The sequence below is a fragment of the Onychostoma macrolepis genome, chromosome 03, assembly GCF_012432095.1.
Source record: "Onychostoma macrolepis isolate SWU-2019 chromosome 03, ASM1243209v1, whole genome shotgun sequence".
Taxonomy (NCBI): domain Eukaryota; kingdom Metazoa; phylum Chordata; class Actinopteri; order Cypriniformes; family Cyprinidae; genus Onychostoma; species Onychostoma macrolepis.
Genome location: NC_081157.1, coordinates 35,101,755 through 35,124,622, shown reverse-complemented (window position 1 = coordinate 35,124,622; position 22,868 = coordinate 35,101,755). Strand labels below are relative to the sequence as shown.

The 22,868-nt window shown below is 37.7% G+C and overlaps 1 protein-coding gene and 1 long non-coding RNA gene across 4 annotated transcripts in view; one reads left to right on the top strand and one right to left on the bottom strand.

Annotated features, from left to right (window-relative positions):
- Positions 1–7,101, top strand: part of LOC131536909 (uncharacterized) — a 31,629-nt gene extending 24,528 nt beyond the window's left edge. The window contains exon 4 of the long non-coding RNA XR_009270121.1: positions 6,660–7,101. This is a non-coding gene — a long non-coding RNA (uncharacterized LOC131536909). The remainder of the gene's footprint in view (positions 1–6,659) is intronic.
- A 3,331-nt stretch (positions 7,102–10,432) lies between these two features.
- The window catches only part of LOC131536191 (protein phosphatase 1 regulatory subunit 29), a 110,658-nt gene continuing 98,222 nt past the window's right edge, over positions 10,433–22,868 (bottom strand). For all 3 annotated transcript variants that reach the window (XM_058768946.1, XM_058768947.1, XM_058768945.1), the window contains one exon: positions 10,433–21,983. In XM_058768946.1, coding sequence (XP_058624929.1) covers positions 19,037–21,721 — 2,685 coding nt within the window. In that variant the 5' untranslated portion in view covers positions 21,722–21,983 and the 3' untranslated portion in view covers positions 10,433–19,036. The remainder of the gene's footprint in view (positions 21,984–22,868) is intronic.

Sequence of the window (22,868 nt, the reverse complement as noted above, 5' to 3'; positions counted from 1 at the left end):
TGAATTTTCAGCATTATTACTCCAGTCTTCAGCATCACATGATTCTTCAAAAATCACTCTAATATACTGATTTGCTGCTAATCATTGTTGAATACAGTTGTGTTGCTTAATATTTTGTGGACACCATTTTGATTCTTTAATTAATAGAAGTTCAAAAGAACATCATTTATTGGAAATAGAAATCTTTTGAAGCATTCTAAAATTCTTTGCTATAATTTCTGAACAATTTAATTAATTCTTGCTGAATAAAATTATATATATATAATATTATTATTATTATTATTTATTTATTTATTTTCTTTATTTTTTTTTCATTTAAAAAAATCTTACCGACCACAAATCTTTAAATGATAGTGCTCATTCATTCATTCATAGGAGTGGACAGCACCATATAGTTTTAATAATTAAATTTTTGAAGTGCAGTCAGGAAAGAATGATTGATATGTGGCCCAGGTCAGTTTCAAACACCCATTAGCATCAGGTTGAGCATGTGATATGAGAATTTACAGGAAAATACAGTTTTCTGCATTTACTATTCAGAGTAAAACAGGTAACAATGCTCAAGGCCATCCCTTCATGCCCAGTCCTGGTATGAAGCGGTACAGTTTTACATCCAATGTGTGAGTGCATGTGTGTTTGAGTGAGTGAGAGAGAAAGAGAGAGAGAGAGAGAGAGAGGGAGAGAGCAGGATTATCTTTACATATGTTACAGTCAAAGCTGAGTGCACTCTTCTTCTTCTCTATCTTCCTTCCTCGACAGTCTGCAGTGAACTGGAAAAATGAAATATTTACACCGCTATTCCAACAGGTTAGTTAACACTGAAACATTAATGTCTCCCTAACGTGAGGCCTGGGGGAAGACAGAGGAGCGAAAGATGGAGGGTATCTAGAAAATGGGGCATAGGGTCATATTTAAACTATTTAAATGATCGCCTGCTGCCCTTTGCAGGTTCCCTACCCAAACCTCACCTCAAATGGCAGAATCAACCACGTGACAGAGGACAGAACTGGTGTGCCTGATTAAATGAATAAGAGAGAACAATAAGAGGATTTTATACAACCATTTTACAGAACAAGCACAGTTGTCTTCTTTCTTCCAGTTACTAAACTAGTTATAGGAATGAATCACCGAACTGTGAAAGTGTGAAGCTGGAGTTGTCCATTGTTAATATGATGGCCTACTACTGGACAAATTTTCCTGTGTGTCATAGGTTGGGTTGTGATTATGGTAATAGATAATTAGAGATTATAATGTCGTCTAGCTCATAAACCACCTCTCACGACAAACACCAACTGCACTGTTAAATCAACTTCTCATTAGCAGGACGAAGCAGCTCACGGCTGCCTCTGTTCTGTTTTAACTCACGTTATAAGATTTTGAGAAAGACTCCCTCCGTAATTGTGTAATTGCAGTCTTAGCTCTGGGCGGCCATAGGGGATCCAAACTATGTGGAACTAATATAAATCAAATGAAGAGCAGGAGCGGAATGAGTTTAGCAGTGTTGAGGAATATATGCAATCACTTGCAGTTGTGAATATGTGCAGTGTGTGAATTATATAGTGATTTTAAGTGTGGTTGAATATTTTGAAAATTTTGGGGTTTTAAAAAAGGATTTTTTTTTGCAATTTGCTTTGAGATTATTAAAAAAGTATGTAAGTATGAATATGTGTGGTATGAATGAAATTCAAATGAACAACATTCACCATGTGTCATATGACCCACAGTTGCATTGCTTCACAAATCCTTTCCCGTGGCCTCATGGGATAGTAAAGTGTCCTTCAGATGCACACTTCAGAACTTCACCTGGTACTTTTCGCCATACTATTTTATGAATACTGTGGATTTGGACATACTACTCAGCTCACATAGTGTGTTGTCTGCCTAATATAGTATAGAAGTAGGCATATTTGGCACAGGGTAAGATGAATGAGTCAGCCAATTCCAAAGACATAAAAAATGCACAAAATACTATTAAACACAATGCATAATTTCAGATATTGTGGAAATAATATATTTGAGAGACTCCAGCTTCCTCGTAGGACAAGCAGTTTGGAAAATGCATTGTGCTGCAGCTTACAGTGTGTTTGGAGTCTGAGCCTCTAACATCTCCAGCAGAGGTGAAGACATCAATGGGAGAGCAGGTCCGTTTGGCCAGGTCTTAATAACACTCACACTCATACACACAGCCGCACTGATTTATGTGCTGAATTTCTAGCTGCTCAGCCTCCCTGTGAACCCAATCGATTGGTGAAGCATGAAAATACATCTAGAGCCAAAGGGAAGTTTACTTTCTCTTAGTTTTTCATTGCTTTACTTCATTCTGTAGACATATATGAGTATGAATAAGGCATGAAAGGCTCGAAACTGAGTTAAAAAAGTCAATCCATTCAAGATAAAAGCAGCTGTTTAGTCCATTATTTGTATTTGTTCAACTGTGAGAGTTGCTTGTATCATTGTTAGACTTTGGATTCGAAAGTCTATGTGCACTTGGTTGTTTATGTGCACTTGGTTGTTTTATACAACTAAGTACACAACCTGAGGCCTTGTAAATTACATTTTTGGGGGGTCGCTTACAAAGTTGTGTACTGTGTGTGCACTCAATCAAATAATCAGAAAATACAATATGACAGACAAGCAACTATATGTTTTTGATTGATATTATTCAGCTGACCACGTGAATCTTGAACTTTTTTCAACCCAACCAGTTATATTTAGTCAAACAAACAAATACAAGACATGAGACACTTTGGAAATGTGGGCTAGTGGTTCCATGTATATTAAGCTGTGTACGTCATGTAACATTTTCCAAATCAGCCTTTATTTAAGTGGTGAAAAGGCCAAAAATAAAAAAATAAAATAAAATATTTTAAAATATATTTACAAGCATAATATATTAAATATATGATTACTTTATATTTTATTGTTGTTGTTGTTGTTATTATATGAAATGCCAAACAGGAAATAATTATGTAAAATTTGAATATATGAAAGTAAATTGTGAATATATAGAAGTAGCCTATATATATATATATATGTAAGGGATAATCAACGGCTAGCTGTGCGTTAAACGATTTGAATGCACGACGTGGAGGCGAAGAACTACCCGATGCGCAGTGGAGGGCGGTTGCCTCCGCAAAGTTCTGACCGGAAAGATAAAAATTCCGTTTATTTTCGTCTGTATTACTATTTAACTGTAACTATCTGTTACTATGGTTACCAATGTTTATAGGAAGCGCATTATTAATTAATATAGACTGTTTCAACCATAGACATAATATACGTAGACGCCTCATAGACTGGCGCTGCCTATTGGAGCTGACGTACAGCGCGGCCGCCATCTTGGATGGGTCTCCAATGCGCCCCTCCTGCATTTATTTCTACTGAGGAATGTGTATCCCCGACTACAATAATCATAACTCCCCGAATTTTTACCGGATTTTCACACGGTTTGGTTTGTTACAAACGGCAGAGATTTAGTTATGATACAGGACGCTGTCACACATTGAAAAATACATGCTTTCATGCTAAAAGACTTTGTATTATGCTCTTTAACAAAGACATATGGTAGGCTATGGCATATTGATAAATGAATGAATTTTATATTTTAATAAAGAAACAAGTTTGATTGTTCATTTGAATTTATTTCTCTCTCTCTCTCTCATGCACACACTCACTCACACACACACACACACACACACACACACACACACACACACACACACACTCACTCACTTACACACACGTGAAAAGAACTTAAAATAATAGTGGAAACAACTTAAAATACGCCATAATGTTTGCTCATAAATGTAGGAGTAATACATCATTCGGAACTGTAAAGGATCTACTTTTATTTGTGTGCATTCACAATATAAAAAAACGTTGTGCTTTTATTAAAATAAATAGGAAAACAGATGCGCTTGCCGTCTCTTCTTGAACAGGAGCGCTTCACAATGATGAACTGAAACTCAACGAATTGAGTCACAAATATGATAAATATATCTATAGAAAGCTTTAAATTACTACTTTAAAACAAAAACTCTTTCATTATGTAATCCCTAAAGATGCATTTCTCTCTAAAGGCACGTCCAATGAGGAGATGGCAAGTCACTTTTCATCACCATCTAAAATATAAAAATAAGGAAAAGCCTAAAACAGGCCCGATTATATTTTTCTGATTTTTACGTTGCTCTGCTCTTAATTTCTTAACATTTAAAGGATTTTCTGCAACGTAATTTTGTCAGCATGATATGTGAATTATTTATTAGCCTATTTTTTAATCCATGCAGCAAAATGCTTTAAAAACAGCTGTAAAAATTACTTTATTGCATTCCAGATGATTTTAAAGAACTTTTCACTATAAATTTTACAGGTAGCTTGAATGTAAAACATTGTCATGACTTTCGTTGTATTCCCATTTATAAAATAGGCTACAAATTAATTGTGGTAGTCTAACCTGACCTGTTTATAAGCAGAAATGGACTTTGGCATGCAAAAGACTGATACGTTCATTATTAATGGCATGGCTGGTTCAGTCGATAGAAATACAGCTATAATCTACTGCTGAAATGTTTGCGGGACAAATCACAGGTCAGTCTGAGCACTCATGGTACGCACAGTGCGTACAGCCATAAACCTGCAGGCGCCACTGACCACAAATGACACAAGCATGAAATGATGGTTCTCAATTCCGAATTGGGTTTCTGCAATGTGCTCCCCGAGTAAGAACACATCCTCTGAAAGTTGAAGAACAGAAAAACAAAAAAACAGCAAGAGATAATGACAGAGAGAGAGTACCAGTTCCTGCTGTAATAATGTTACACGTAAGTAACGTTAGTTACGATGACATTATATTATAAATGGTAAAATAACCAAAATTATTGTTCAATTTTACTTGTGAAAGGTAATCCCACGCGATCTGGTATCTGCGCGGGTTATTGCAACAGTAAACTGCACAAAATACGGGCATAAATTGCTCGCTCTCCGTTGACTCCAGTGCTAGCGTAGAGTGAGGATACCCAACCAATATGGCGGCGACGCTGGATTACGTTCCAGCATGTCATGAGGCGTCTACGTATATTATGTCTATGGTTTCAACGGCAACAACATAAACAAACGTTACTGCGCATGCGCGCTTTTGTGGCCCTAACTTAACTTCCGGTAGACATCCAAATACAATCAGTAACAACAGCTAAATCCCTCTAGAGTAGATTATGTTTTGATAACAAGCAAAATATGTTTGCTGCGTAAATCAGACGGACTGAGATGCAGCGATAACTACTTGGACGGACTTATTAAAAATGCAAATTCATTCTCTGCTTTAAAGCGGGAGAACTAGAGGTTTCCCCGGAAACGGCTGTTGGGCTGTACATTACACAAAGCAGCGCTGAGTTTACAAACGCTGCTTTATCAGGCATATAACATGCCAGATGAAATGAAAATGACATCGAACATTTTCTAAAGACAGTTGTCCTTCAGAAATACAGTGATATAAAAACACCTGCGCCTCGTTTTGATTTTTAAACATGCCTTACGTGCTCATGTTTATTCAACGAAGCCTTTTGGAAAATCGGTCAGTTTTGATATCATGGTGGGTCGCCACAAATAAATAAATGTATGTGAAACACATCCCACAGCACAACAACCTGAGCCCAACTTGATTACTCATCACTTTAACTTTAACTTTAACTGCGTTTGTAGCCGGCGCCACTAACAAGACCGATAAATAAACACAGACCGGAAGTTAACTACCTGCGCAGTTCAACGAATTTAATCAACACCTGCCAGCCAATCAGAATCGAGTATTCAGACAGACCATGGCATAAATATATATTAATTATTATTATTTTTTATGAATCTGAATATATACATGTAAATCAGAATTTATATTTATAAATCAGATTATATAGTTAAAACCTTATATAAATGCATAAATGTACACACATAAATGTAAATCATGAGTATATAGAAGTAAATCTGAATATATGATTATAAGTGATATAATAGTAATATATAAATGTACATTGTGAATATGTAGTTATAATTCTGAATATCTAAATATAAATTGCAATGTGTAAATATAAATCTGAATATATGGATACAAAACTGAATATATAAATGTAAATCATGAATGTACAGAAGTAAATCTGAATATATTTTATAGTTTTAATGAATAGAAGTAAACTCGAAAATATAGTTATAAGTTTGAATATTTAAATGTAAATTGTGAATATAGAGACTATATAATTCTAAATCAAATGTATATTTATAAATCTTGAATATATAAATGCAAATCTGAATATATAATACATCGGATATTGTACTATATCAATTATTGTATTTATATTATTATAAAATATAATATTATAATACATAATTTACATTTATATATTCCGATTTTATATAATTATTAAATGATGTCAGAAGCAGTGAGAGTGGACTAAAATACAGCAACAGTGTTCAAGAACACAGCAGGGAAAACAGGGAGGATGGGATGGAATGAAAAGGAGGGAAAGAACAACCCCAAAGACGAACTTAAATGAGCGATAATCTCTTCATAAGTACGCACGAGAATCTGTCCATGTCTCTAAAACCGTTTGCACAATGACACACTATATTCAGAGTAATTGCATGGTGTCAGTGAGGCGTTTTTTCCCCCTCAGGAATGAAAAGAGCTGCCGGCAGCACTGCAGGCTGAACAAATGCAGATCATTCCTCACCGCTGCTGTACCTCAGGAATGTTTTGCCTTATCTGTGGAAAACACTAATCATAAGAGAGCATTAAATAAATGAATGAATACTATTTGAAAAGCTGAATATGTAATTATTGGTAATGTTTGTGGGGCTGTAGTCACATTAAGGTTACAGAGGTTTGTTGCATTATTCAAACAGTCGGTCCTCTGTATTGCCATGAGCAAATCTGTTGACTTCATCCTGTCCACAAGCACTTATTGTGCTGCTGAGTGCAGCATTTAGCCCGTGAGACCCTGTGCTCTCTGTGTCTGGATGTACAGTGGCCCCACTTAAAATTGTAGAAATTATTTATTCTACTATGACTTTTACCTAGCTGGTTTCAAAGTGATTTTAGTGTATATGTACAGATGTTTGCAGGTGTTATCATCACATAATGTGCTTTACTGACTTTTGACAACCATACATTTTTAATTTTCGGCATTTATTGTTGTTTTGTATAAAGTATCATTTAAAAAGTGTGCTGTATTTCTTTAAAATAAATGTCACTGGCTTTGACATTTTGTTGTGCAATAACAAGAGTGACTGATGCGTCTAAATACTTTTTCATGACCATTTTTCTTTATGACAAATGACACTAGCTAGATATTCATGGTTCAGAGAAAGACAACACAGAAAATATTTTTTCCCCCTCATAAATTCGACAACAATGGAGGAAAAAAAAAAGAAAAGAAAAATGATTGTAAATACTTAATATGTCTTTCCCAAAATCCTTTTTTTTTTTTCACACTTGCGCTCTCTCTTCGCACTGCATGAAATATTGAGGGGCCTGATGAAGTCTTGCAGGGACATTCCCAGCTCACCTCACCTCACTGTCCTCCAGGGATCTCTTCCATCTGTTTCAAAGGTTAATGCTCCAACAAGTCAACCATGAATCAACTCTGCTCTGACTATGCTCGTGTTCTGGGACTGTACAACACCTGTGATTCAAAGCATCTTGCAAGTCTGATTGCTGTTCAGTTTGTCAACTTACTGTGAAGTTTATTGCTCAGAAGTCACTGAATTTACTTGACCAGTGTAACTTTAAATTTTGGGGTTGGTAAGACCACACTGAAAAAAATTTGTTATTGAATTTACACATTTTTTAAGGTAAGTGGTTGCAATCAATTTATTTTAGCTACATTTAAATAAACAAATGTAGTTGACTAACTTTCAACATATATATATATATATATATATATATATATATATATATATATATATATATATATATATATATATATATATATATATATATATATATATATATATATATATATATATATATACATACACACATATATATATATATATATTTTGGTTTTTAATTAAATGTAGCTAAAATAAATTGTTTGCAACCACTTACCTTAAAAAACAAAATGTATAATTTTTTTTAGTGCATGGGCGCATTTATTTGATCAAAAAGAAACAGTAAAATAGTAATATTGCAAAATATATTTACAATTTAAAATAAAATGCCATTACTCCAGTCTTCAGTGTCTCATGATCCTTCAGAAATCATTCTAATATGCTGATTTGCTGCAATAAATATTTCTTATTATTATCAATGTTGAAAACAGTTGTGCTTAATATTTTATGGAAACAATGATACATTTTTTCCAGGATCCTTTTATGAATAAAATGAATAAAACACTTACTGATCCCAAACTTTCGGGTAGTTGTATATACATATATAAATAAATGAATTGAATTTTCATTTATATTTATGGAATAACCATTTCTGTATGAATATATATATATATATATATATATATATATATATATATATATTTTTATTTTTTTTTTTTTTTTTTTTATAAAGGAGCCGGAGCTTCAATAGATTATGAGGGCAAAAGTGGTAAGATTTTTGTCTCTGTATGAAAATACTCAAATAACAAGATTTTTTTTTGCTCAAAAAAAGCAAATGATTAACCAATTTTCAGTTTATTTGATAACTTTGCAGCATTTGATAATTAATTTTTCTTGCATCTCCACTGTGATCATAGCAGTTAATATGAGCCCACTTTACACATCCATTACAACTAATCCATTTCTGCCCAATTATGGAAAACAGAAGTTGAAGCATTCTGAATCTATCCCTTCTGTGCCATGGGTGGCTTTTTCAGGGGGTTTTTAAACCACAAATATCATCTGTGGACTTACTGTCAACTATAAGTGCGTATCTTTTAGATATATTTCAATATAAGCATATACGTTTCAGAGATTCTCACTGGCACTGCAACGTCATTATATTTTCAAATAACCCCAAATCAAAAGGGCTTTTTTTTAACCAGAGGGGCCTTCATAGTTTGTAAATTCACTTCATCTAGAAGACTTTTTCCCCCATCTTCTTTCTCTTTCTCTCTGCAGCTTTGAGGAGAGATTGTTGCACGTCTTAAGTCTTCATTAGCAGCATGACTGAAAGTCTCTCTCCTACAGGCATGAATGATTTATCCTGGTCAGGACATTCATATCCACCCTGCTGAATCACCCCCTCATCAATCATGCACTCCCACACAATATTTTAATTGCTTCATAATTTAGTGGGCTTTGTGTGTTGATGACTTAATGTACGTTTGAGGAATAAGACTGCTGTATCTCAGCACAGAGAACAGAGAAGAATGCATGGACTCTTATTGGAGCTCTATTCATTCTTGTTGTTAAAAGAGGTGAATTTTATTCAGCGTTACTGAAAGGAAACAAAAGACAAAATTTAAAGAATAAACAATGAGAGGACAGAGGGGAAAGATAAATAAAACCATTTATTGTTAAGAAAAAAGTATTAATTATTATTAATTAATAAGATTAATAATAATGAATCAGTCACAGATTTTGAGTGTTCAAAGGTAACAAGAAGAAGGAATTATAATGTTTTTCTTCTTCTTTCGTTCTTTGATCTCTGCTCTCTTCACTGCTTCTTCTTTAAGACACATATTATATTTTAGGATATTTTTAAGATATTTTTTTTTTCTCTCTTCAAGAGTGACAGACTACTCCATAAAAGTTGAGAGAATTACGAGATGCTCCTGTAGTGAGGGAACATGCAGAGAAACATCTCAACTTTTACCCACACAGCGGTTCATACTTCTACTGGACACGATGGTAAAAAGCCATTGAATCACAATGAGAACTTATCTGTTTGATCTCATAAATTCACAAACCATCTGATAGAAAATGGCAAGAGCTTTCTCAGTTTTTACAAATTTAGTGTAAGTCAGGGTGCAAATGATTTCTTTGGTCATCTGGGACACAAAGTTGCATTTACAAGCTACAATATGAGCAAGACGTGTCTGGAGTTATTCAGCGAATGATAATAAAATGATGAAGAGGAGTGTTATAACCTGGCATTTATCCAAATGGTGAGGACAAAGTTCACATATTTTCCAATAATTTCTTTAGTGCCTTCTGCACTATGACGATTGCTCTGCCATTATTTGAATGAGCTACCAGAAGCATATTACTGCAGACTCACTGAATTTAGATTAAGCTTAGAACATGACATAAAATTTACTATAGTTAGATATTTTGCATGTTGGTCAGATAGTCTCTCCTTTTCAAGTGGGAAGCTTTGGCCAGAATAAGCTGCAAAGTGAACCAACATTTACGCCAAAAAGAAAACATTTGGCTCTTCAAGATGTTCTGTATGTATTTCTCACACTTGTTTATCTGTGATTCAAGCAAAGATTTAAAACTAAGCAAAAGAGTCACTTAGCAGCATTCAATAGCAACACTTCTAACTCTCCATGGTCAAACAAAAAAAGATGAGACAAGATGAGATTTGCAGAATACCAATGCATTTTCAAGGATATGTGGCAATATTTTGTGTGAATTAACCAGTTAATGCATCTGAAGCTTTTTTATTACAAATTTATTGCAAATATAGAAATAGATCTTTTGTACAGAATTTGTGGTGAAGATGTAGGATATAATTACCAGCAAAATAAATGTAAGTAAACCATTTCAGAGGCTTTTTTCCCCCTTCACATCAAAGAAATTGTGTTCTTTTTGAGATCCATTCCTAAGATAGAAAGAGAGGCAAAGAAATATACAGCTGATCTCTGATTGTGGATGAGGCTCTTTAAAACCACTGAAATTCATTTAAAATTCTGTCAAATCCTGTAGCTGAAGGATCAGATACTTGTCCAATATTAAAGTATTATAAAGCTCACTCACAGTTGGAGATTTTTTGTTTGTTTCCATGGAAAAGCTTTGCTTTCCACTTCAAAAAAAAAAAAAAAAAAAACAACCTTCAAATGTTTATTTTTCTCACATTTCTGCCTTTTTTCAGAATCCTACTCTCGACCAGTGAAATGCTATGTGTAGTCTATTATTTATATATGTATAGTGCTCTAAGAGGAGAATGAACTGAAGGGCCATTGGCAAGAGTTCAGACGTGATTAGCTTGGTGTTGTGGTTTGGCTCAAGACATGCCATTGTGGCCTTTCGGCCTTAAATAATCAATGCAGGCCTCTTCATTCAGTCAGGCCAAATAGAGAATGACATCCTCTACAGCCTCCAGAGACTCCAGCCTCCCGAACAGACCAGCCCTTCTCTAAGTACCTCTCTTTCACTGCCCGTGGACTATTCCACCCACTGGCTTCTCAGAAACGCTGAAACATTCATTCGCTGATGTTTACTTTATCATTGATCCAACGAGCAGCCGTGCACGGGAGAATGTTTTTCTCCAGCCGAGGCGAGGGGCTACTGCGGGACACCTGCAAGGTTAATGTAGTGGATGTGCCGTATACTCTCATTTATTGATCTGGAGTCTGCTGGGCGGCACTGAGTTCTGCAAAGGATGAATTGACCCAGCTAGGATCTCACTTTTCTTTTTCATTGCAGAGAAATAACCATAAGTGATAAAGGTCTTATTTTGGCACTAAACAAGACTGACTTATAAATCCTTCTTCTTCTTTTATGGCAGAATACAAAGCTTTCCCATGGCAGTTTCAGGCAGCTTTTTTCTTGGTTTAAAATGGTAATAAGTATTTCAGTGACAGCAATGGAAGTAGTTCAGCATCGTTGAGGCATAAATAAACCTCAGTATCATCCCTCAAAATGATGGCAAGTTCTGACAATATTTCAATGCCTAATTTTTGCTTTGTTTGCAACATATATCCACTCAATATACACAACAATATAATTCATCTCTTTGAAAAATACAGGAAATCATGCAAACATAACACTTTGTTTCTTTTTCTGCCACTTTCTATGGCCTCAGATTGAATCAGATCTGGATAATGTCGATCACTGTCTTAACCCAGTCAAAAGCTATACAACATGTTACCCTAAGATCACCCGAAAACATCCCACCCCGAAACATAATAATAACAATTACAATTAGAACTTCAGTGACAAAAAACAACTTTGATCTTTTTACAAAGTTTGAAATTCACAAATATAGCTATTTGTCTACTATTTACCTCCTGTTTTTTGGAACAGGATATCATATTTGTGAAAGGAGGGCTAATAAAACAAATGAGAAGAAAAGAAGATGCAAGCTAATAATCGTCATAAAAGTTCCTGAGCCGTATTTTGGGACATGTGAAGGCTCAAAGATGCTCAAGAGCACATAGACAGACCTGCCAACTGCATGCCAACATCATGTGAGGAGATTATTATACTGGAGGATTAAAACAAAACAACATGAAAAACTAAAGGCCCTTGGGTCACCCTTTCGTACATTTCACCCTCACGTGCAGCAAAACATATTATTTGAGTGTTGAAATTGACTGTAAAAATAATCAAATCAATGACAGAGTAGACCCAAACACCACCCCCTCAAACTCCTACTCTGCGATTTCTACCCGCTTTACGAAGTACCAAAGTCAGGCTGTAAGTCACATTCTGTGAATCCTCAGCAATTTATACACAAAAAACACTCTGAGCTGTGCATGTTTCCACAAAAAATTAAAAATGTCCATCACAATTAGTGCACAAACCCCTCTATGCAAAACATTTTGGACTTGCATTTAAAAAAAACTCACGAGGGAGTTAACGAGAAGTTTTATATTAAAAATGTAATTGTACTGAAAGGTCCCCTTCACATAACTAAACAAATGCCATTCTCTTTTTCTCTGTGAGCCCTATTGTTGGACACTTGCAGTTGCAAGAAAATAATGGTATAAAGACCAACACTACTGTTGTATCATCCATCGAAACAAACAAATAAAGTCTTAGTGGTTTAATTAAATGTCCTCTGTTCTTCTTCACAGCATGTTACTGGAGCATCAATCCCATATTCAGACAGCAGTGACAGCGGTGTCTGAATATGGGAGTGATGCTCCAGTGATAGCTTGACATGTTGGCCTGTAGACGGAGAGTGAGACTACAGAGGGAATGAGCGAAAGATTACAAGGACAGCAAGCTGATGGAGTCTGAATTTAATTGAGAAGTGAGTGATGGAGAGGATTAACTGGTGTGCTCTCCTAGTGTGAATCGCTGGGAAAATTCTAGTTAGCTCCTTTGACATTTCCATGTGTATTTGAAACATTTCCCACGATTTCTGAGTGGAGAGAGCAAAGCTGTTACTACACTGAAAAAAATAAAAAAAATAATGCTTTTCTTACTTAGATTTTTTGTCTTGTTTTCAGCCAAAATATCTAAAAATTCTTAAATCAAGAAGGATTTTCTAGACAAGTAAAAATTATTGTCTTGTTTTCAGAAAAAAAAAAGACAAAATTAAGTGTGTTTTTGCTTAGAACAAGCAAAATAATCTGCCAGTGGGGTAAACAAAATAATCTTATTTCAAACAGAAAACAAGATTATTTTGCTTACCCCAATGGCAGAATGGGCAAAAACTCGCTTAATTTTGACTTTTTTTTTTCTTTCTGAAAACAAGACAATAATTTTTACTTGTCTAGAAAATCCTTTTCTCTTTTTTTAGATATTTTGGCTGGAAACGAGACAAAAAATCTAAGAAAAGCATTTTTTTGCAGGGTAGTTCATCCAAAAATTACAATTCTAACATTATTTACATTCCAAAATGCAACTTACTTACTTTCTTCTATGGAATAACAAAAGAGTGATATTTTAAAAGAATGTTCACACAGCTTTTTCATAGCGACCATGGCTTTTATGCTTCAAACAAAATGAAACAAAACTAAATGAAACGAAACAAAAAACAAAACAAAACAAAACTCTTTTCATTTTTGGGTGAACTATCCCTTTGAACTGAACCAAAGAACCACAAACATTTGGATCTAAATAGGTGATCAAAAGCAATTTAAACTCTCTAATCATCTAAGGTAGCTTCCCTCCCCCCTCCCCTTCATAGCATTACAGATTGAGCATGTTGCTTATTCATTCAAGGCTCCAGTCATTATCAGGTTGAAGCAGCTTGCGTACTCTGTTCCTCTCTCTCCTCTCAAAGTACTCCCACACACTTGCTGCATCATCTCCAGCCCTGATTTACTGTCTCCTCCTGATCCTGAGTGTTTAATGTGTTTTTCATCATCATACCGGCATTCTCTGACTCACTTTGATGAGCCCGTTCACAGTTAACCCCTCTCTCCTGCTCTTGTTTCTTCACTCAGTGCATGCTTTTGTCTCTCCATCACAGTTTAATATAAAGATTTATGCCTTAATTAGGTTATCAAAGCCCATGGGCTGCATGTTGGAGAAGCACAGAAACGGGCCCTTTTATTGTCTCCTCTAGGTCTAAACAATTGCGGTTATCCATCCTGCAGCCTGTCTCTGGCAATCCTGCCGTGTTTTCCACCCCGCCGTCAAACCAGAATTCAGAGAACATTTGAGAGAAAAGAACAAACAAGCGGAAAATATCAGAGGGAAAACATGGCAGTGTGGTGCTCTTCTGCGCAAAGAGGGAGAAAACGACTTAAAAGCTTCATATAAGAGGCACAATTATCCTGACTCCAGAGACCCTCGGAGTGATTTTCTCTAGGCTTCTTTTGAGCATGAACAAAGACAGGCAAAGCCAACGAGGGGGACCATCAAAGACACATCAGAACGCGGTGACTGCATGTAGTCGTTTGCACTGGATTTAAGGGGCAATAATAAGCTTGACAAAACAATGTTTGGTCCTGAGTAATTATTAAGGATTCCGTTCTTGTATAAAGAAGTAAATGATTTTAAATGTGTTCATTACAAATTGAGAACTGCAATACAAATTAGTGAAGACTCTGGACTCAAAGCAACCTTAGTTTCAAAAGAAGTAATGAATAATAGGGATTTATGATATAACAGAACTAGTTAATTACCTACAGAAGTTTCACTTTTGTCACTTTCTCGTGATTCCAAGGCCATTAAAATGAAAGGAGGCTGGAATGAAAATCTTGTTTCAAAGCATTAAACCATATCTCTTTTGCTCTCTTCAAGCCAATCTCCTTCCATAGTGTCTAACACTAAGAGGAGGCTAAAGAGCTTAGAAAAGTAAAAACTGCTGTGGAAGAGTAATCCACTTTACGCTCTGTGTAATATTGCTGAAAGCTGACAATGATTAATGTCAAAGTATTTTCTACTCTTAGTACAACCAACTTCCTTAACACAACTATAGTGAGAGGGTCTTCAGAAATAACCTATTAGTATAAAGAGGCTATTAAAAATATGGCTCTATGACCAAACGTGAATTATACAGTCCACTATAGATCCCCATTTTGCTCAACCAGAGCTGGTATCAACAGTCGACGTGACACTTCTGGCCAAAATAGGTTCTTCAGGAACTTCTGAATTGTTAACAAAATCAAATTGTTGACAGTGAGACTAGCATGGAGCAGGAATATAATATTTTAGCACAGGATTGAGAAGAAGAGACAGACACATGCATTATTCAACTCTGGAAAAAAAAGCAGTATTCCAAGAGGATTAGCTCTGACCCTCAACCATCCACTGTGATCAGTTCAGCGTAAAGAAAGTGGCATTGCCGTAAAATGACTGTTAGCTCTGTAGTAGGGTAGTAAACAAACATGTTGTTTGGCTGAACCGGGCAATTATGCATGACTTGTCAAGTCAAAAGTTAAAAGGCCAAGTAAAAGAAAGAAAGAAAGAATTAAATCATGAAATAGCATATGAATAAAGGTCTGATATAAAAATGTGATTTGGTGGAGGGAGACCTTAACTTGAAATAAATGAATTGCCTGTTTGTCCTGAACGAATGGGAAAACACTGAGGGAATATTCAAGGAGATTGGCCTTGAGCAAAGAGAAAAGAGAACACCATAGTCTTACTCTCCAGCAAAGTATGATAAAAAAAGTAGTAAGTTGACATTTTCTTAAACAAATAATACATAACAGAAAATCTTACAGATGCCATGCCCATAGTATTATTACTTCCCTCTTTTGTTACTCAACTTTGAATTCATAGCAAAAATGGCTGACAAGCATTTGTACAGGAGTGCAAAGTTTTTTTTTTTTTGTTGTTGTTTTTTTCTTTGTCAATGAGGGGAGGCACAATAAAAACCAGATCTAAAAGCATAAAGCTGGGCATCAGATTTTACGGTTATAAAAACGAACAGTCATTTATGATTGAGCGTTCATGGTTAGTTCCTTCAGACCAGTCCAAGTGGTTTTAAAATCAAGTTCGTAAAGTAAGGAAAATGTCACAGTAAGCCTCCGGTAGCAGTCCTTCATGGGTCCATTTCCGTTGCCCGAGAACAGTTTGTCCAGTTATGGTCCAATTTTTCTCTCTGTAATGTCTTTAAGTACACAAATAGTGCCCTAATAATCCACATATGTTGTAGCTGCTGCTGTTCCTCTTTGTGTAAACCATTAAGCATCATATAAACAACCGGTCGTCGTACACCTTGGACTGATTTTTTTAAAGCCCCCGAAAAAAAGAGAGAACAAAAGAGACATTGTGCCTGAGTGTATGTCAAATGTTGGCAGGTAGGCTATCTATCACATATTTACAATGAAAAACCTTAATCGAGAGAAATGGTAAGAAAGATGGTATATAAACATGTATTTACAATGAACCCCTTATTTAATAAAGGGATTTACAGAAAATGAACCACACAGCATAAAAATTAAGAACAGCTCTTTATGTGGACTACAACAAATAATGGACCTTTTTACTGAAGGCACATAAACACCTGATGCTGAAAAAAGGGGGTAAAATAAAGAGGTTTGTTGGCTAATGCTAAACCCCATATGAACTGTTTGCATTTGGTTTCAATCTAATTTATCTCATGATTTTCAAACAGGACATCTCAGACATGTTTCACCAGTAGTGATGTCAAGTTAAGTGCCTGTGACAAAGTGATGTTAACAAGTTCTCAGAAAAACCCATATGAATTGTGAAGTCTGAAAAGTTTTCCATGCTCTTCTCCATGCAATTATAATGAATCATGACGCAGCTTTTAAGCTCCAAAAAGGATGCAAAAGCATAAAAGTATCATGAAAGTGGTTTATGTGGCTCGTATGCTACATTCCAAGTCTTGAGGGCACACAATAGCTTTGAGTAACAGACTTTTTGTGTCCTTTTTGAAGTTTGAAAGCTCAGTCTACATTCATTGTATATGTATGGAAAACAGTCAGTTCAAAATGTCACCTCTTGTGTTCTGCAGAAGAAAGTAAGTCATACAGTTTTGGAACAACACAAGACTGAGTACAGAATTTTAACGTTTGGGGCAAACTATTCTAATGCGATGCATTTAGAAGGGGGTGGGGGTATAATTATACTTCACCGAGTAAACGCCATTCATTTGATTTCATGTGCCCGTTGGATGTCTCACCTGTCACTTCATACTTACAGTATGAGAGTGCATTGCAAATGGATGTATATTTTCCCACAGTGCCACTAATCTAATTTTTTGGTTTATTGGACCATGAAACTGTAGGCTTAATGTGGTTGCTGTGAGAAGAAGAAAGAGTGCTCTCTTTTAATCAAATTGGAGGTCTTGGCTGCTTACCCTTGCGCACTAAAGGATATAGCCTTGGTTAATTGCTGATTAGTTAGTCTAATCTAACTGGACATTAATAAAATAATGGCTGACAGAGGTGTTGGAGTTAATAATATTTGTAATTTTTACAATAAATCATCCCATTAATAATGTATTATGAGATGAAAAGTTCTATGAGATCTATATTTGAGATTAAGTGGGAAGAGCTTGAAACCCAAGGTTGGCAAGTGATAACAAGATCATAAATATCTACTCATTAAAAATAAATTCTTTGTAATTTTTTTATATAATTTAATTAATTTTTTATCCTTGTTATTCTGTCATAATTTCAATGTCATCATCATGGATAATAATTCCCCCCACTAGATAAATAAACAAACAAGCAAACAAGAGCCTGGAGAAACATGTCATATAAAGCATCAGTTTAAAAGGGTCTAGGTCACTTTGCCTGTTGAATGTCTCAGCTGTCAGCAACAGGCTTCCAAAAGCCAATTAATGGGCTAAACAAATTGACCTTAGGGCAGAGGAACAGAATACATAAACCTCTACTGCCAACAGCCAATTGTGCTCATGCTGTGATACAGGTGACAAGGTAACCTCTGATAAGGAAATGCTATTAATAATGCATCAGTGATGAGAGATGCACAGAGCTATGTCTGTTTAATCTCCAGCACAGATCTACGCATTTTCCACAGACTCGCGTAAATCTACAGTATTTTCTCTAGCACCCCTTGCACTATTTATGTCATCCTGCTCAGCACAGCAAGCAGCTGCCAAACACGGCTGACTATTCCAAAGCTCCCCAGGGAGATTCTTCTGTTTCATTTTTTATCTTTTCCTTCCCTCCATTCCTTTATTTTTCACATGAGGAGTGCTATTGAAATGTAAATTTGGTTGCTCTGTGCATAGTCTCTGCAATACGGAAGGGGGGAACTGCTTTTGACAGGTTTGTAGAAAATCAGCACATCATTTTATCCTCTTAAGACACACACTCATACACATTCCCGCCTAACAAATGAATGCGATGGCCTGTGATTCGAGTGGGAGTATAAACAGAGATTCTGTCTCAGGCTGAAAGAGGACTCAGGTTACAAAGGTCTCATCATTGATATGAACGATGAATACACAGATGAATACTGAGTAAACTACAATGATTTCAAATATTGACAAATGATAAGCCCATCTGACCTTTTTCACTGAGTACGACAATGGTCAGTGCTCCAAATTACATCTCTGAATGTTATCTTATGTATGTAGTGTATCCTCAGGCTCTTTTACTCTCTTTCTGGCTCACTGTACAAAAACAGATTAAAACAACTTGTCCTCAAACCCTGACAAACTTGGCTCTGTTTCTCACACTGCAGCCATAACCCGACTTCTCACTATAGTCGCTCTTCCGGTTTATCAGGCAGTGAAGGAGACCTGCGCTGTGTTTCCACGCAGTCGCATAGATTACAGCTTTTGCTGTGCCGACACACCCTTCCAGTAGTCAAGGATGTCATGCAAGTCCTCCCCCTTAGCAAACTGGACCTTTTTACGCAAGGCGTTTCCGGCCGTTACATAACAGGACTCCTCGCGCGGACCCTTTCTGTGGGGACGGAAGCGCTCCCAGATGCGCAAGGTGCTCTCGGAGGAGTACTCTGGACTCGAGGAGTAGCCAGAGTAATTGTGGTGACGGGGAGAGAGCTGAGAGTAGGAAGCAGCGTCTCTCTTGGTGCGTGACAGAGGCTTGAGAAAAGAGACCCTTTGGGCTGGGGAGTCATGGGAGCCCTCATAGTAAAGGGCAGGGACTGAGTGACGATGCTCTGCACAGTGGTAGTCTGGGTGCACCTCCAGGTGCTGCTGAAGGCCCATCCCATCTACAGTACCACCACCTCCACCACTACCTACTAAAGGGAGCCTCTCCAGGGGCTCACCACACCCCAGTGGGCTGCCCTTGTCTGGATAGTGGCAGGGATCTGGGCTGTGGGGTTCTGGAACATCTAGGCTGTAAACGCGACCTTTCCCACTGGAAGGGCGGCAGTGCCGCTTGGAAGAAGAGACGATGACAGCTGCATCGGCACTCATCTGTCTTTGAATAGGCCTCACTGCAGAAGCTGGGGGAGGCGGACGGTATGGCGGTGACACAAAGCCGCCCCCTGTGATCCCAGGTCTCTCGGACAGAGGAGCTGTGAAGGGAAGAGGGGGTGGAGGAGGAATTTTTGGGGAAGGCAGGACTTGGCAAGTATCACTGATACTGGTAGAAATGGGAATCAGTCCTCTGGTCAGGGAGGAGGTAGAGGTAGGTGGGGGTGAGGTGGGGCCACTTGCTGTGGTGGAAACAGTAGAGCTTCCAACAGAGTCCAGCTTAAGGGCATCAATGCAGTTGTTAATTATCTGGTTGACCTTGTCGACCTCCATCGCAATTGTTGAAATCTCAGATGCTGATCCACGGCCATCATCATCTGAATCATCACCCAGGTCACTTCCATCATCCTCCCTGAGGTCTTCCTCCCGAATGCCATGTACCACAGCTCCATCTCTCACCCTTTCGTCTCCTCCTATAGAGGTTCTAATATCCATATAGTTGCCCTTAGTGGCCATGGCCTCTGAGAAGGCAGTTGCCATCTTCTCTACTTGAGGGATGGAGGACAGACGTGAGGAACTAGTGTTGGCAGAACCATGGCCAAGCATGGCAGAGCTGGATGAGGAGGACATGGGTAGTTTGCCATGGTGATGCTGATGGTGGCTTTGCTCATGAAGTTTCTGGACGGCCGTGGGGTCATTTGCAACTGCCGCTGCCACCTCTGGTCCATATCGCATTTCCAGAATGGTCTTCTTCACACAAATGGATTTCTCTTTCTCTTCCTGGCGGCGTCGTCTTCGCAAGCAGTAGTAGACAAACCCGAGAACAATCAGCATTCCAAAGAGGCAGCCAACAATGGTCATGATGTAGTGGGTGGTTGTGGAGGGTGGAGGCATCAAGTCATCTGGATTTGGAGCTCTGGTAGAAAAGTATAAACAAGTGTGGTTGTAGCGCTGTGAGTTGCGTATAGATGCCACACAGAAGGTGTAGTTGGTGTTTGGTTTGAGCTTATTAAGGGTGATCATTTCCTTTTTATTCTTCAAGTTCATCACATCTGACACAAAGCTCTGATTATACTGCACCAGGATGTACATCTTGCTGTATGGCTTTGGAATCTGGATCAGAAGGGACGCAGAGGAGAGAGACACATGCTGCAGTTTGATGCTGGGACTAAATGCATTGTCAGATGAGGAGGACGTTGTGGGCTGATGGTATGGTCCAATGTGGTCAAACATGTCAGGACCCATGCCAGAAGAATCAGGATCAGGTGGTAGAGATGTCATCCCCGGAATCAGCACCCCATCCCGGCACACAGAGGAAAGGATATAGCGAGCACTCCGTCCATGCCCAGCCACAGGACTCAGCAACGGATAGCCGAACAGCTCCCGTGGGGTCTCGCACTGAAGTCGATCATAGGTGTGTGTGACATTGTTGAAGGCCTCTAACCAGGTCAGGAAGCTGTAGAGCTCACAGCCGCAGTGGAAAGGGTTTCCCGCAAGCTCACATCCCATGAGCCTGCCCAACACAGTGAAAGTGGATGGGTCTAGCCGGGCAAGCTTGTTCGATGACAGGTCCAGGTTGCTGAGGCTGGGGCACTCCCAGAATGCATTGGTGGCGATGACTTCTATGAGATTGTGCTGTAAGAAAAGACATTGCATACGTCCCAGACCTCGCAACATGCCTTCAGTCAGGTTGGTTAACTTGTTATATCCAAGTTGCAACACCTGTAGATTTGCTTGACTCGCAAAAGCACCATCTTCAATGTACGAGATCTCATTCTTGGTAAGGTTGAGGTCGGTCAGATTGGTGAAGCGACTCAAGGAGGTGAAAAAAATCGCTTTGATCTTGTTCTCATTAAGTCGCAAGTCATGTACTGTGTTGTTGATGTGCTGTGGCATTGTCTCATATGGTGGCTGGTTCTGGCTGCAGATGGCCAACCACACATAGCCTTTATCCCCCTCGATGAGCCAGCAGTCACCTCTGACCAATGCTGGTGGGCATAAGAGCATGAACAAAGGAAGGAACAGGAGGGTGGTACAGGAAGGAGTGAGGGCAGTCAATACACTCTTCATGATCGGAGTGGAGAGGAAGGGGATGTTTTAAAATAAAGGGAAAAAAGGTTGGATTCTTATGCGAGTCCGCTATTGAGAGTACAGATCTTTCACATATGCAAAAAATGTATTTCCTTTTGGGCTGTCAAAGCTGTTGACTTGTCATGGTTTCTTGCAGAGTCCCCATATTTGCTCATATCCAGTACAGCTGTGTTAGTGCCTGATACATTTTTCACACTGATCTTGACTTGAAAGACAACTTCTGGAGCCCTCTCTCTTGAATCTGTAAGATAAAACAAAGAAGGAACATATGAGCTTAATTTAACATGTATAACAAAAGATAATCTCAAATACAAAAATAAATGTATTTTAATGTACATGACAATTTATTTGAGTCAAATTCTACAAACTATTTATAAAATATAGCTTCAAAAAAAAAAAAGTTTTTTATCATTTGGTTATTTATCACTTTAAAACAGAATATGTAGCCACTACTAACATATGAGTCATAAAACATGACACAATAACATCCCCTAATGGATTCTGCACAATAATGAAAGCCACTTCAACAACTCTTGAGAATCTCAAATCTTATCTGTGCATGCCTTAGTTCAAACATTTAATTGGTCCGTATTTTCATTACAGCTAATGATGAGATGCCACAAGCGCTTGTACAAGCTGGCACAAATGCATGAATTTGTGTATATGTGCTTGGATGTTGCTGTAAACTCCCTATATAAAACCAGGGAAACCCACTTCCATTTGGACCATTTCCCAACAAATCATTCATTAGCTGTAAGAACAAACAGTGTCCTACCCTTGGATTTCATTGTCTTAATCATTAGGATAGTAGTAAATGAGCCGTGCGCTGGCTTTCAAGAACAGGGCTCATTTATCTCACCCTGCCACCTATCAGTCAGGCCTCCACATAGACAGCGAGAGGGGATCGTGATATGACAAACATCATTAATCAACCAGCCATGCGAGGTTTCCCATTTCATGAACAGCATTCCAGGCCCGCTGTATGTCAGAGAGGAAAATATGTGCAGAAATGGGGGATTAAAATGCATTGTGCCAGGCGCCGTCCTCCTCTGAAAGCAATGGAAAATAGAACACATTTGCACAGACTCCGATCTGCTGCTCAATCCTGATGAGTCTTACAGTAGCT